This window comes from Salmo salar, chromosome 03, assembly GCF_965601325.2.
Source record: "Salmo salar chromosome 03, fSalSal1, whole genome shotgun sequence".
In the NCBI taxonomy this organism is placed as follows: Eukaryota; Metazoa; Chordata; class Actinopteri; order Salmoniformes; family Salmonidae; genus Salmo; species Salmo salar.
In genome coordinates this window covers 96836186-96850833 of record NC_138293.1, presented here as the reverse complement: position 1 = coordinate 96850833, position 14648 = coordinate 96836186, and the positions used below count along the sequence as shown (strand labels likewise).

General features: G+C 48.8%; 1 protein-coding gene across 3 annotated transcripts in view; it reads right to left on the bottom strand.

The window, feature by feature from the left end:
- Window positions 1-2211: 2211 nt before the first annotated feature.
- Window positions 2212-14648, bottom strand: part of LOC106602019 (glucagon receptor) — a 252163-nt gene continuing 239726 nt past the window's right edge. For all 3 annotated transcript variants that reach the window (XM_045715820.2, XM_045715819.2, XM_045715818.2), the window contains exons 13-14: window positions 4901-4942; window positions 2212-4478 (exon numbers count right to left, since the gene is read on the bottom strand). In XM_045715820.2, coding sequence (XP_045571776.1) covers window positions 4017-4478; window positions 4901-4942 — 504 coding nt within the window. In that variant the 3' untranslated portion in view covers window positions 2212-4016. The remainder of the gene's footprint in view (window positions 4479-4900; window positions 4943-14648) is intronic.

Below are 14648 nucleotides of genomic sequence, written 5' to 3'. Positions count from 1 at the left end.
TCACCACCATCATTAGCTTCATCACCACCATCATTATCTTCATCATCCCCACCATCATCAACATCATCATCATCACCATCATCACCATCATTATCTTCATCATCCCCACCATCATCAACATCATCATCATCACCATCATCACCATCATTATCTTCTTCATCACCACCATCATCATCATCACCATTATTATCTTCATCATCACCACCACCAACATCATCACCACCATCATCACCGTCATCAACATTATCATCATCAACATCATCAACATCATCATCAGCAACATCATCACCATCAACATTATTATCACTAGCTGGATCAGTTATCTGTGTCAGCCCCGTTATCTGTGTCAGCCCCGTTATCTGTGTCAGCCCCGTTATCTGTGTCAGCCCCTGGATTCGTAGAAAGTCTCTTGTACCTTTTTGGTAAAAGAAGCAGCTGCCATGTTGTCAGGGGTCCCAGAGCCATACATCCAGAGAGTTGGGCCAACATTTACAATGTTCAATATTGTTCTAGTTATAGACGTTCAGTGACGTAGCACTGTTTTGAATATCCCCAATGTATTGGGTCGCTAACATGGCTGCCATACTTTAAATACATGGTTTTCATGGGTCCTGTCCTGGTCCTCAGGTCAGGTAAGGGGGCCACTATGAGGGTAGAACCCAGCGGTGGTGACCTTACACTGGGGTCAACTCTACAGGAACGCTGCCTCTGTCCAAGTCCCAAATAGCACTATATAGGGAATAGGGTGCCATTGGGGAAGCAACCTATCTCTCTGGTCCTATACAAACTCCGGTTGAACTGATCTACAACTCTCTCTCTCTCTCTCTCCCTCTCTCTCCCCCTCTCTCTCTCTCTCTCTCTCTCTCTCTCGCCCTCTCGCTCACTCTCTCGCTCACACTCTCGTTCACTCTCTCGCTCACACTCTCGCTCACTCTCTCGCTCTCTTGCTCGCTCTCGTGCTCTCTCTCTCTCCCCTCTCTCTCCTCTCTGTCGCTCTGTCGCTCTCTCTCTCGTCATCCAACCAGAATGGACAGCAAGGTCAAGGGGTATCTCATCAAAAGCTTTACAAAGAACTATGAAGGGTATGAATATGTATTCATGTGTTGATGTTGTTTGTTCTATCATGACTTCATCTGGTAGTCCTGGTAGTCCTGGTAGTCCTGGTAGTCCTGGTAGTCCTGGTAGTCATGGTAGTCCTGGTAGTTCTGGTAGTCATGGTAGTCCTGGTAGTTCTGGTAGTCCTGGTAGTCCTGGTAGTCATGGTAGTCATGGTAGTCCTGGTAGTCCTGGTAGTCATGGTAGTCCTGGTAGTCATGGTAGTCCTGGTAGTCATGGTAGTCCTGGTAGTCATGGTAGTCCTGGTAGTCCTGGTAGTCCTGGTAGTCATGGTAGTCATGGTAGTCATGGTAGTCATGGTAGTCATGGTAGTCCTGGTAGTCATGGTAGTCATGGTAGTCATGGTAGTCCTGGTAGTCCTGGTAGTCATGGTAGTCCTGGTAGTCCTGGTAGTCATGGTAGTCCTGGTAGTCATGGTAGTCATGGTAGTCATGGTAGTCATGGTAGTCCTGGTAGTCATGGTAGTCATGGTAGTCCTGGTAGTCATGGTAGTCATGGTAGTCATGGTAGTCCTGGTAGTCCTGGTAGTCATGGTAGTCCTGGTAGTCCTGGTAGTCCTGGTAGTCATGGTAGTCCTGGTAGTCATGGTAGTCCTGGTAGTCATGGTAGTCATGGTAGTCATGGTAGTCCTGGTAGTCATGGTAGTCATGGTAGTCCTGGTAGTCATGGTAGTCATGGTAGTCATGGTAGTCATGGTAGTCATGGTAGTCCTGGTAGTCATGGTAGTCATGGTAGTCATGGTAGTCCTGGTAGTCATGGTAGTCATGGTAGTCCGGAGTCGGTAGTCCGGAGCTGGTAGTCCTGGTAGTCATGGTAGTCGGGCATGGTAGTCCGGAGCCTGGTAGTCAGGGCCTGGTAGTCATGGTAGTCGGGCTGGTAGTCCTGGTAGTCATGGTAGTCCTGGTAGTCATGGTAGTCCTGGTAGTCATGGTAGTCCTGGTAGTCATGGTAGTCATGGTAGTCATGGTAGTCCTGGTAGTCCTGGTAGTCATGGTAGTCCTGGTAGTCATGGTAGTCATGGTAGTCATGGTAGTCCTGGTAGTCATGGTAGTCATGGTAGTCATGGTAGTCATGGTAGTCATGGTAGTCCTGGTAGTCATGGTAGTCATGGTAGTCATGGTAGTCATGGTAGTCATGGTAGTCATGGTAGTCCTGGTAGTCATGGTAGTCATGGTAGTCATGGTAGTCATGGTAGTCATGTTCTATCATGATTTCCTCTGTTTTTCTGGTAGTCCTGTTAGTCATGTGGCCTGTTTTTTGTTGGTGTTGTTTGAATGTCCAGTTCATTCTTCCTGTACTGTCTCCAGTACCAGAAAACACATCACAATTTAACACAACAACAACAATAACAATAACAACAACAACAACAACAACAACATATACCAGAGGCTAAAGCTAAGACCCTGTATTTAGCAACTTGAGGATTCTGGGTATTATTTTACACATTTAGCTTTGGAAGATGTTTTTATTATTCTCTGTTTTTGCTTTGTGAACATGCAGCACTGAGTCCTGCAGCAGCAGTGAGTCCTACAGCAGCAGTGAGTCCTGCAGCAGTGAGTCCTGTAGCAGCAGTGAGTCCTGCAGCAGTGAGTCCATGCTGTCTGTCTGACTGTCTGTTGAAGAGAAAACACATATCAATCCATGTGGCTCGCAGGACATCCACTGTCATAGGACGACAGAGGGGTTCAACATGGGAGGTCTGGTCTGGGTCAGAGGGTTCCAACATGGGAGGTCTGGTCTGGGTCAGAGGGTTCCAACATGGGAGGTCTGGTCTGGGTCAGAGGGTTCCAACATGGGAGGTCTGGTCTGGGTCAGAGGGTTCCAACATGGAGGACTGGTCTGGGTCAGAGGGTTCCAACATGGGAGGTCTGGTCTGGGTCAGAGGGTTCCAACATGGAGGTCTGGTCTGGGTCAGAGGGTTCCAACATGGAGGTCTGGTCTGGGTCAGAGGGTTCCAACATGGAGGACTGGTCTGGGTCAGAGGGTTCCAACATGGAGGACTGGTCTGGGTCAGAGGGGTCTAACATGGGAGGTCTGGGTCAGAGGGTTCCAACATGGGAGGTCTGGTCTGGGTCAGAGGGTTCCAACATGGAGGTCTGGTCTGGGTCAGAGGGTTCCAACATGGAGGACTGGTCTGGGTCAGAGGGTTCCAACATGGAGGACTGGTCTGGGTCAGAGGGGTCTAACATGGGAGGTCTGGGTCAGAGGGTTCCAACATGGGAGGTCTGGTCTGGGTCAGAGGGGTCTAACATGGGAGGTCTGGTCTGGGTCAGAGGGTTCCAACATGGAGGTCTGGTCTGGGTCAGAGGGTTCCAACATGGAGGACTGGTCTGGGTCAGAGGGGTCTAACATGGGAGGTCTGGTCTGGGTCAGAGGGTTCCAACATGGAGGACTGGTCTGGGTCAGAGGGGTCCAACATGGGAGGTCTAGCTTGTCCTATGTTTCTCTCATTTGGCTGTAGATTGGAGAGGATCGAGTAGGTGTCTCTCTCCCACTAACACTGTTTCAGGGTGACGATACAAACATTGAGACACACACTGGTCCTGGGTCTGTCAAGGCCATCTCGCTCATTAACATTGGTCCAGGGTGACGGCCATTGAGAAACACACCTCTTCTGAAACACACTGCCCAGCTCCATTGTTACCAGGGTGTTACGTCATTAATCTTCCCCGTCCTCTCCAGTCTCTGCTGTAGTTATCAGGGTGTTACGTCATTAATCTTCCCCATCCTCTCCAGTTTCTGCTGTCGTTACCAGGGTGTTACGTTATTAATCTTCCCCATCCTCTCCAGTCTCTGATGTAGTTACCAGGGTGTTACGTCATTAATCTTCCCCGTCCTCTCCAGTTTCTGCTGTAGTTACCATGGTGTTACGTTATTAATCTTCCCCATCCTCTCCAGTCTCACAGGTGGCTCTCTGCATTTCCTCTAGGAGCCTCGTAACACTCTGACACCCTGTCCGTCAAGCAGATATCATCCATATTATCCTCTATCAGTGTGTGACTACAGCTGATGGTGCCCTCACGTGGTAGGGAGGGAAACTGCATGGACGACCCCGTGTTCCTCCTGCTCCGCCCCATGCCATTCTGACAGCTCACCACCAGGAGGTGCTTCTCCTCTGGGGAGCAGCCTGGGCCCTGGCCAGGGGGAGCAGGTGAGGAGGTGGTGATGTCAGGGAGGTAGGGGTGGAGGAGCAGGGAGGAGGGGTGCGAGGGATCGTGACCCCTGAGAGCGTGCCCGTGACCCAGCAGGCTGCTGCTCTTAGTGTTGAGGTGGGGCGTCTGGCTATAGGTGTGGCGGTACTCCTCCTCAATGTTACGACCCAGCTTCCAACGCTTCCACTTCTTCAGGATCTCTGACTGGACCTTGGGGAGGAGAGGGGGAGAGGGAGAGAGGGGGAGAGGGTGAGGAAGGGAGAGAGAGAGAGAGAAATACAGACAGACAGAGACAGGGTGAAAAGAGAGAGATAAAGAAGAAGAGAGAGAGAGGAGAGAGAGAGAGCGGGCAAGAGAGAGAGAGAGAAAGAGAAAGGGCGAGAGAGAGACACAGAGAGAGAGAGCGAGAGACGGAGAGAAAGAGAGAGAAAGACACAGAGAGAGAGAGAGACAGAGAGAGAGAGATTGTATGTGTGATGTTCACGTTAAATTGAGAGTTGTTCAGGTACATGTGAGACCAAGTTTAGTGGATAAGAGCAAGGACAAGAGAAGAGAAACAGAGAGGATACATCCTCCATGAAAGATGTATGAAAGAGGGAGAAAGAGAAGAACAGGAGGAGAAGAGGTCTTACCTCTTTGTTGACAAAGCAGTATAAGATAGCTACCAGCAGACCCTGTAGAAACACCAAGTTCTGAGTCAACACACACGACCATTATCATATGTGACACATTCAGTGTATTCGGAAAGTATTCAGACCCCTTGACTTTTTCCACATTTTGTTACAGCCTTATTCTAAAATGGATTAAATGAATAAAACAATTCCTCATCAATCTACACACAATACCCCATAATGACAAAGCGAAAACAGTTTTTAGAAATGTTTACAAATAAGAAAAATAAGAAACTGAAATATGACATTTACATAAGTATTCAGACCCTTTACTATGAGACTAGAAATTGAGCTCAGTTGCATCTTGTTTCCATTGATCATCCTTGAGATGTTTCTACAACTTGATTGGAGTCCACCTGTGGTAAATTAAATTGATTGGACATGATTTGGAAAGGCACACACCTGTGTATATAAGGTCCCACAGCTGACAGTGCATGTCAGAGTAAAAACCAGGCCATGAGGTCAAAGGAGTTGTCCATGGAGCTCCAAGACAGGATTGTGTCGAGGCACAAATTTGGGGAAGGGTACCAAGAAAATGTCCCCAGAAACACAGTGGCCTCCATCATTCTTAAATGGAAGAAGTTTGGAACCACTAAGACTCTTTCTAGAGCTGGCCGCCCGGCCAAACTGAGCAATCGGGGAAGAAGGCCTTGGTCAGGGAGGTGACCAAGAACCCGATGGTCACTTTGACAGAGCTCCAGAGTTCCTCTATGGTGATGGGAGAACCTTCTAGAAGGAAAACCATCTTTGCAGCACCACCAATCACCACCAATCAGGCCTTTATGTTAGAGTGGCCAGACTGAAGCCACTCCTCAGTGAAAGGCACATGACAGCCAGCTTCAAGTTTGTCCAAAGGCACCTAAAGGATTCTCTGGTCTGATGAAACCAAGATTAAACTCTTTGGTCTGAATGCCAAGCGTCACGTCTGGAGGAAACCTGGCACCATCCCTACGGTCTCTCTCTCTCGCTCTCTCTATCTTTCTCTATGTTTTTCTCAGATGTACAGGACTGTTAGAGTCACTGTTCATTTTCTCTCTGTGTTTCTCAATGTTTGTGTGTCTCTCTCTCTCTCCCTCAGTCTCTTTCACAGAGTCTCTCTCTCTCTCTGTTTCTCTCAGATGTAGAGGGGTGTTAGTGTCACTGTCACAACTCAATACTGGACACAGGCTTCTACTCTGTGATCTCTGACTGAGACTTGAGTACGGCTCCAGAGAATACAGAATCCTTCTTACTTTCAGACAGGATACTCTCTGTATGTACATGTTACACAAATACATTTACCTTCACAATGTAACAGAGGAGGGAAAGCTGTGTTCTGTGTCTCGGGCTGTACAGTCGTGGCCAAAAGTTTTGAGAATGACACAAATATTAATTTCCACAAAGTTTGCTGCTTCAGTGTCTTTAGATATTTTTGTCAGATGTTACTATGGAATACTGAAGTATAATTACATTTACATTTACATTTACGTCATTTAGCAGACGCTCTTATTCAGAGCGACTTACAAATTGGTGCATGCACCTTATGATATCCAGTGGAACAACCACTTTACAATAGTACATCTATATCTTTTTTTTTGGGGGGGGGGGGGGTTAGAAGGATTACTATATCCTATCCCAGGTATTCCTTAAAGAGGTGGGGTTTCAGGTGTCTACGGAAGGTGGTGATTGACTCCGCTGTCCTGGCGTCGTGAGGGAGCTTGTTCCACAATTGGGGTGCCAGAGCAGCGAACAGTTTTGACTGGGCTGAGCAGGAACTGTGCTTCCGCAGAGGTAGGGGGGCCAGCAGGCCAGAGGTGGATGAACGCAGTGCCCTTGTTTGGGTGTAGGGCCTGATCAGAGCCTGAAGGTACGGAGGTGCCGTTCCCCTCACAGCTCCGTAGGCAAGCACCATGGTCTTGTAGCAGATGCGAGCTTCAACTGGAAGCCAGTGGAGTGTGCGGAGGAGCGGGGTGACGTGAGAGAACTTGGGAAGGTTGAACACCAGACGGGCTGCGGCGTTCTGGATGAGTTGTAGGGGTTTGATGGCACAGGCAGGGAGCCCCGCCAACAGGGAGTTGCAGTAATCCAGACAGGAGATGACAAGTGCCTGGATTAGGACCTGCGCCGCTTCCTGTGTAAGGCAGGGTCGTACTCTGCGAATGTTGTATAGCATGAACCTACAGGATCGGGTCACCGCCTTGATGTTAGCGGAGAACAACAGGGTGTTGTCCAGGGTCACGCCGAGGCTCTTAGCACTCTGGGAGGAGGACACAATGGAGTTGTCCACCGTGATGGCGAGATCATGGAAAGGGCAGTCCTTCCCCGGGAGGAAGACCAGCTCCGTCTTGCCGAGGTTCAGCTTGAGGTGGTGATCCATCTTCCACACTGATATGTCTGACAGACATGAAGAGATGCGATTCACCACCTGGTTATCAGAAGGGGGAAAGGAGAAGATTAATTGTGTGTCGTCTGCATAGCAATGATAGGAGAGACCATGTGAGGATATGACAGAGCCAAGTGACTTGGTGTATAGCGAGAATAGGAGAGGGCCTAGAACTGAGCCCTGGGGGACACCAGTGGTTAGAGCACGTGGTGCGGAGACGGATTCTCGCCACGCCACCTGGTAGGAGCGACCTGTCAGGTAGGACTCAATCCAAGAGTGAGCCGCGCCGGAGATACCCAACTCAGAGAGGGTGGAGAGGAGGATCTGATGGTTCACAGTATCAAAGGCAGCAGATAGGTCTAGAAGGATGAGAGCAGAGGAGAGAGAGTTAGCTTTAGCAGTGCGGAGAGCCTCCGTGACACAGAGAAGAGCAGTCTCAGTTGAATGACCAGCCTTGAAACCTGACTGATTTGGATCGAGAAGGTCATTCTGAGAGAGATAGCATTAGAGCTGGCCAAGGACGGCACGTTCAAGAGTTTTGGAGAGAAAAGAAAGAAGGGATACTGGTCTGTAGTTGTTGACATCGGAGGGATCGAGTGTAGGTTTTTTGAGAAGGGGTGCAACTCTCGCTCTCTTGAAGACGGAAGGGACGTAGCCAGCGGTCAAGGATGAGTTGATGAGCGAGGTGAGGTAAGGGAGAAGGTCTCCGGAAATGGTCTGGAGAAGAGAGGAGGGGATAGGGTCAAGCGGGCAGGTTGTTGGGCGGCCGGCCGTCACAAGACGCAAGATTTCATCTGGAGAGAGAGGGGAGAAAGAGGTCAAAGCATAGGGAAGGGCAATGTGAGCAGGACCAGCGGTGTCGTTTGACTTAACAAACGAGGATCGGATGTCGTCGACCTTTTTTTCAAAATGGTTGACGAAGTCATCCGCAGAGACGGAGGAGGGGGGAGGGGGAGGAGGATTCAGGAGGGAGGAGAAGGTGGCAAAGAGCTTCCTAGGGTTAGAGGCAGATGCTTGGAAGTTAGAGTGGTAGAAATTGGCTTTAGCAGCAGAAACAGAGGAGGAAAATGTAGAGAGGAGGGAGTGAAAAGATGCCAGGTCCGTAGGGAGGCTAGTTTTCCTCCATTTCCGCCCGGCTGCCCGGAGCCCTGTTCTGTGAGCTCGCAATGAGTCGTCAAGCCACGGAGCAGGAGGGGAGGACCGAGCCGGTCGGGAGGATAGGGGACATAGAGAGTCAAAGGATGCAGAAAGGGAGGAGAGGAGGGTTGAGGAGGCAGAATCAGGAGATTGGTTGGAAAAGGATTGAGCAGAGGGAAGAGATGATAGGATGGAAGAGGAGAGAGTAGCAGGAGAGAGAGAGCGAAGGTTGCGACGGCGTAATAGCATCTGAGTAGGGGCAGAGTGAGTAGTGTTGGAGGAGAGCAAGAGGGAAAAGGATACAAGGTAGTGATCGGAGACTTGGAGGGGAGTTGCAGTGAGATTAGTAGAAGAACAGCATCTAGTGAAGATGAGGTCAAGCGTATTGCCTGCCTTGTGAGTAGGGGGGGGACGGTGACAGGGTGAGGTCAAAAGAGGAGAGGAGAGGAAAGAAGAAGGCAGAGAGAAATGAGTCAAAGTTAGACGTAGGGAGGTTAAAGTCACCCAGAACTGTGAGGGGTGAGCCATCCTCAGGAAAGGAACTTATCAAGGCGTCAAGCTCATTGATGAACTCTCCAAGGGAACCTGGAGGGCGATAAATGGTAAGGATGTTAAGCTTGAATGGGCTAGTGATTGTGATAGCATGGAATTCAAATGAGGAGATAGACAGATGGCTCAGGGGAGAAAGAGAGAATGTCCACTTGGGAGAGATGAGGATTCCAGTGCCACCACCCCGCTGACCAGATGCTCTCGGGGTGTGCGAGAACACGTGGTCAGACGAGGAGAGAACAGTAGGAGTAGCAGTGTTTTCTGTGGTAATCCATGTTTCCATCAGCGCCAAGAAGTCGAGGGACTGGAGGGTAGCATAGGCCGAGACGAACTCTACCTTGTTGGCCGCAGACCGGCAGTTCCAGAGGCTGCCGGAGACCTGGAACTCCACGTGGGTCATGCGCTCTGGGACCACCAGGTTAGAGTGGCAGCGGCCACGCGATGTGAAGCGTTTGTATGGCCTGTGCAGAGAGGAGAGAACAGGGATAGACCGACACATAGTTGATAGGCTACAGGAGAGGCTACGCTAATGCAAGAGAGGAGATTGGCATGAAAAATTAACTAAACAACTGGGGAAGCGAGAGAGCAGGGCCTCCCTCACTAACAATTCACTGAAACACTAAAACGCTAAAATATAACTTTTCTAGCTACCACTAGAAATTAAATTGATGTAAACTACAGTGGTTCAATGTTTCCAGGAATAGGCTCAAACTTAGTTTATTCCGCTAGATAACTTGGTACAGTATTCTTCCGTGAAAACCCACCTAGTGCACCGTGTCCTATGACGCCGTAGCTAACTAGCTAACTAGCATGCTAGCATCCTATAAACACATGGTTAGCACCAATACTTGGTAACAACAAACTACCAATGGATCATTCGTGTCCGTGTCTAGTTCATAACGCAGAAGTAATTAAACGTTGGCTAGCTAACACAAAGTCAGTCTTGCTAGCTACACAAGTGGCCTACACATCTCGAATGTTCAGAAAGTTAAGCTTACGTTGCAAAAATCTTATTGACTAAAAATGATACAGCTAGCTGGTAGGGTTAGCTAGCTAGCAGTGGGCGTGTTGTAGACTGTTAGAAAATGTAGCTGGCTAGCTAACGTCGATAGTTACTCTGTGCTACGCTTTTATCTTGATACAAAGACAACTATGTAGCTAGCTAACATTACACTAGTCAAATCATTCCATTGTAATGTATATAGTTTCTACAGTTCTGCTAATTGGTAAAGTTGGCTAGCTAGCAGTGGCTGTAGTGTTATGGTGTTGACGCCGTTTCGAAAATGGCGCGAACGAACGAATACAGCTGGCTAGCTAACCTTGTTAGTTCCTCAGAGCTACACCTTTATCCTTGATACAAAGACAGCAGATACAACTATGTAGCTAGCTAACAATACACTAATCAAATCGTTCCAATGTAATGAAATGTAATATTACCCGCGGAGCGAGGTGCAGCACGACCACTCACTCCAGCATCCGGCGGAGTGTCAAAGGCATAAGTGTCAAAGGCTTTTATTGACAATTACATGAAGTTGATGCAAAGAGTCAATATCTGCAGTGTTGACCCTTCTTTTTCAAGACCTCTGCAATCCGCCCTGGCACGCTGTTAATTAACTTCTGGGCCACATCCTGACTGATGGCAGCCCATTCTTGCATAATCAATGCTTGGAGTTTGTCATAATTTGTGGGTTTTTGTTTGTCCACCCGCCTCTTGAGGATTGACCACAAGTTCTCAATGGGATTAAGGTCTGGGGAGTTTCCTGGCCATGGACCCAAAATATTGTTTTGTTCCCCGAGCCACTTAGTTATCACTTTTGCCTTATGGCAAGGTGCTCCATCATGGTGGAAAAAGGCATTGCTCGTCAACAAACTGTTCCTGGATGGTTGGGAGAAGTTGCTCTCGGAGGATGTGTTGGTACCATTCTTTATTCATGGCTGTGTTCTTAGGCAAAATTGTGAGTGAGCCCACCCCCTTGGCTGAGAAGCAACCGCACACATGAATGGTCTCAGGATGCTTTACTGTTGGCATGACACAGGACTGATGGTAGCGCTCACCATGTCTTCTCCCGACAAGCTTTTTTCCGGATGCCCCAAACAATCGGAAAGGGGATTCATCAGAGAAAATGACTTTACCCCAGTCCTCAGCAGTCCAACCCCTGTACCTTTTGCAGAATATCAGTCTGTCCCTGATGTTTTTCCTAGAGAGAACCATCTTCTTTGCTGCCCTTCTTGACACCAAAAGTCTTTGCCTCACTGTGCGTGCAGATGCACTCCACCTGCCTGCTGCCATTCCTGAGCAAGCTCTGTACTGGTGGTGCCCCGATCCCGCAGCTGAATCAACTTAAGGAGACGGTCCTGGTGCTTGCTGGACTTTCTTAGGCACCCTGAAGCCTTCTTCACAACAATTGAACCGCTCTCCTTGAGGTTACCTGAAATCTTACTGGCAGCAATATCCTTGCCTGTGAAGCCCTTTTTGTGCAAAGCAATGATGACGGCACGTGTTTCCTTGCAGGTAACCATGTTTGACAGAGGAAGAACAATGATTACAAGCACCACCCTCCTTTTGAAGCTTCCAGTCTGTTATTTGAAGTCAATCAGCATGATCTCCAGCCTTGTCCTCGTCAACACTCACACCTGTGTTAACGAATCACTGACATGATGTCAGCTGGTCCTTTTGTGGCAGGGCTGAAATGCAGTGGAAATGTTTTTTGGGGATTCAGTTAATTTGCATGGCAAAGAGGGACTTTGCAATTAATTGCAATTCATCTGATCACTCTTCATAACATTCTGGACTATATGCAAATTGCCATCACACAACCTAGGCAGCAGACTTTGTGAAAATTAATATTCGTGTGTCACGACACCTACGGAAGGTGGCGCCCCTCCTCGCCCGGGCGGCGCTCGGCGGTCGTCGTCGCCGGCCTACTAGCTGCCATCGATTTATGTTTCACGTTCTGTTAGTTATGCCTAGGTTAGTTGGGCACCTGTTTTATGTTAGTTGTTAGTGGGGAAGGATATTTAGGCTAGCTAGTTAGGTTTGTTGTTTGTGCGGGATTGTTCGTTGTCAGTGTGTGTTTTTGTTATGAGGTTCTGTGTTTTCCCTTTTGGAGTTAAGTTGTTCGTTTTGGGCTGCGCCCCTGGTTACGTTCTTTTAAGGGTGGTGCGTTTCTTTTTGCACACCTTGCACTCCATACTTTTGCATATTTTCCGAGTGGATATTTTATTAAAATGTATTCACGGAATCATTCTGTCTCCTGCGCCTGACTCCACCTCTCCTGAATCCACAAGCCACCCGCTGTGACAGTGTCATTCTCCAAACTTTTGGCCACGACTGTACATGATGACAGGCAGTTTGGTTCTTGTCTGTAGCATAGAGCTGTCTGGTTGGTAAAGGGGTCTTGTCTGTAGCATAGAGCTGTCTGGTTGGTAAAGGGGTCTTGTCTGTATCATAGAGCTGTCTGGTTGGTAAAGGGGTCTTGTCTGTAGCATAGAGCTGTCTGGTTGGTAAAGGGGTCTTGTCTGTAGCATAGAGCTGTCTGGTTGGTAAAGGGGTCTTGTCTGTAGCATAGAGCTGTCTGGTTGGTAAAGGGGTCTTGTCTGTAGCATAGAGCTGTCTGGGTGGCTAAAGGGGTCTTGTCTGTAGCATAGAGCTGTCTGGTTGGTAAAGGGGTCTTGTCTGTATCATAGAGCTGTCTGGTTGGTAAAGGGGTCTTGTCTGTAGCATAGAGCTGTCTGGTTGGTAAAGGGGTCTTGTCTGTAGCATAGAGCTGTCTGGTTGGTAAAGGGGTCTTGTCTGTAGCATAGAGCTGTCTGGTTGGTAAAGGGGTCTTGTCTGTAGCATAGAGCTGTCTGGTTGGTAAAGGGGTCTTGTCTGTAGCATAGAGCTGTCTGGGTGGCTAAAGGGGTCTTGTCTGTAGCATAGAGCTGTCTGGTTGGTAAAGGGGTCTTGTCTGTAGCATAGAGCTGTCTGGTTGGTAAAGGGGTCTTGTCTGTAGCATAGAGCTGTCTGGTTGGTAAAGGGGTCTTGTCTGTAGCATAGAGCTGTCTGGTTGGTAAAGGGGTCTTGTCTGTAGCATAGAGCTGTCTGGTTGGTAAAGGGGTCTTGTCTGTAGCATAGAGCTGTCTGGTTGGTAAAGGGGTCTTGTCTGTAGCATAGAGCTGTCTGGTTGGTAAAGGGGTCTTGTCTGTAGCATAGAGCTGTCTGGTTGGTAAAGGGGTCTTGTCTGTAGCATAGAGCTGTCTGGTTGGTAAAGGGGTCTTGTCTGTAGCATAGAGCTGTCTGGTTGGTAAAGGGGTCTTGTCTGTAGCATAGAGCTGTCTGGTTGGTAAAGGGGTCTTGTCTGTAGCATAGAGCTGTCTGGTTGGTAAAGGGGTCTTGTCTGTAGCATAGAGCTGTCTGGTTGGTAAAGGGGTCTTGTCTGTAGCATAGAGCTGTCTGGTTGGTAAAGGGGTCTTGTCTGTAGCATAGAGCTGTCTGGGTGGCTAAAGGGGTCTTGTCTGTAGCATAGAGCTGTCTGGTTGGTAAAGGGGTCTTGTCTGTATCATAGAGCTGTCTGGTTGGTAAAGGGGTCTTGTCTGTAGCATAGAGCTGTCTGGTTGGTAAAGGGGTCTTGTCTGTAGCATAGAGCTGTCTGGTTGGTAAAGGGGTCTTGTCTGTAGCATAGAGCTGTCTGGTTGGTAAAGGGGTCTTGTCTGTAGCATAGAGCTGTCTGGGTGGCTAAAGGGGTCTTGTCTGTAGCATAGAGCTGTCTGGTTGGTAAAGGGGTCTTGTCTGTAGCATAGAGCTGTCTGGTTGGTAAAGGGGTCTTGTCTGTAGCATAGAGCTGTCTGGTTGGTAAAGGGGTCTTGTCTGTAGCATAGAGCTGTCTGGTTGGTAAAGGGGTCTTGTCTGTAGCAGAGAGCTGTCTGGTTGGTAAAGGGGTCTTGTCTGTAGCATAGAGCTGTCTGGGTGGCTAAAGGGGTCTTGTCTGTAGCATAGAGCTGTCTGGTTGGTAAAGGGGTCTTGTCTGTAGCATAGAGCTGTCTGGTTGGTAAAGGGGTCTTGTCTGTAGCATAGAGCTGTCTGGTTGGTAAAGGGGTCTTGTCTGTAGCATAGAGCTGTCTGGTTGGTAAAGGGGTCTTGTCTGTAGCATAGAGCTGTCTGGTTGGTAATGGGGTCTTGTCTGTAGCATAGAGCTGTCTGGTTGGTAAAGGGGTCTTGTCTGTAGCATAGAGCTGTCTGGGTGGCTAAAGGGGTCTTGTCTGTAGCATAGAGCTGTCTGGTTGGTAAAGGGGTCTTGTCTGTAGCATAGAGCTGTCTGGGTGGCTAAAGGGGTCTTGTCTGTAGCATAGAGCTGTCTGGTTGGTAAAGGGGTCTTGTCTGTAGCATAAAGCTGTCTGGTTGGTAAAGGGGTCTTGTCTGTAGCATAGAGCTGTCTGGTTGGTAAAGGGGTCTTGTCTGTAGCATAGAGCTGTCTGGTTGGTAAAGGGGTCTTGTCTGTAGCATAGAGCTGTCTGGTTGGTAAAGGGGTCTTGTCTGTAGCATAGAGCTGTCTGGGTGGCTAAAGGGGTCTTGTCTGTAGCATAGAGCTGTCTGGTTGGTAAAGGGGTCTTGTCTGTAGCATAGAGCTGTCTGGGTGGCTAAAGGGGTCTTGTCTGTAGCATAGAGCTGTCTGGTTGGTA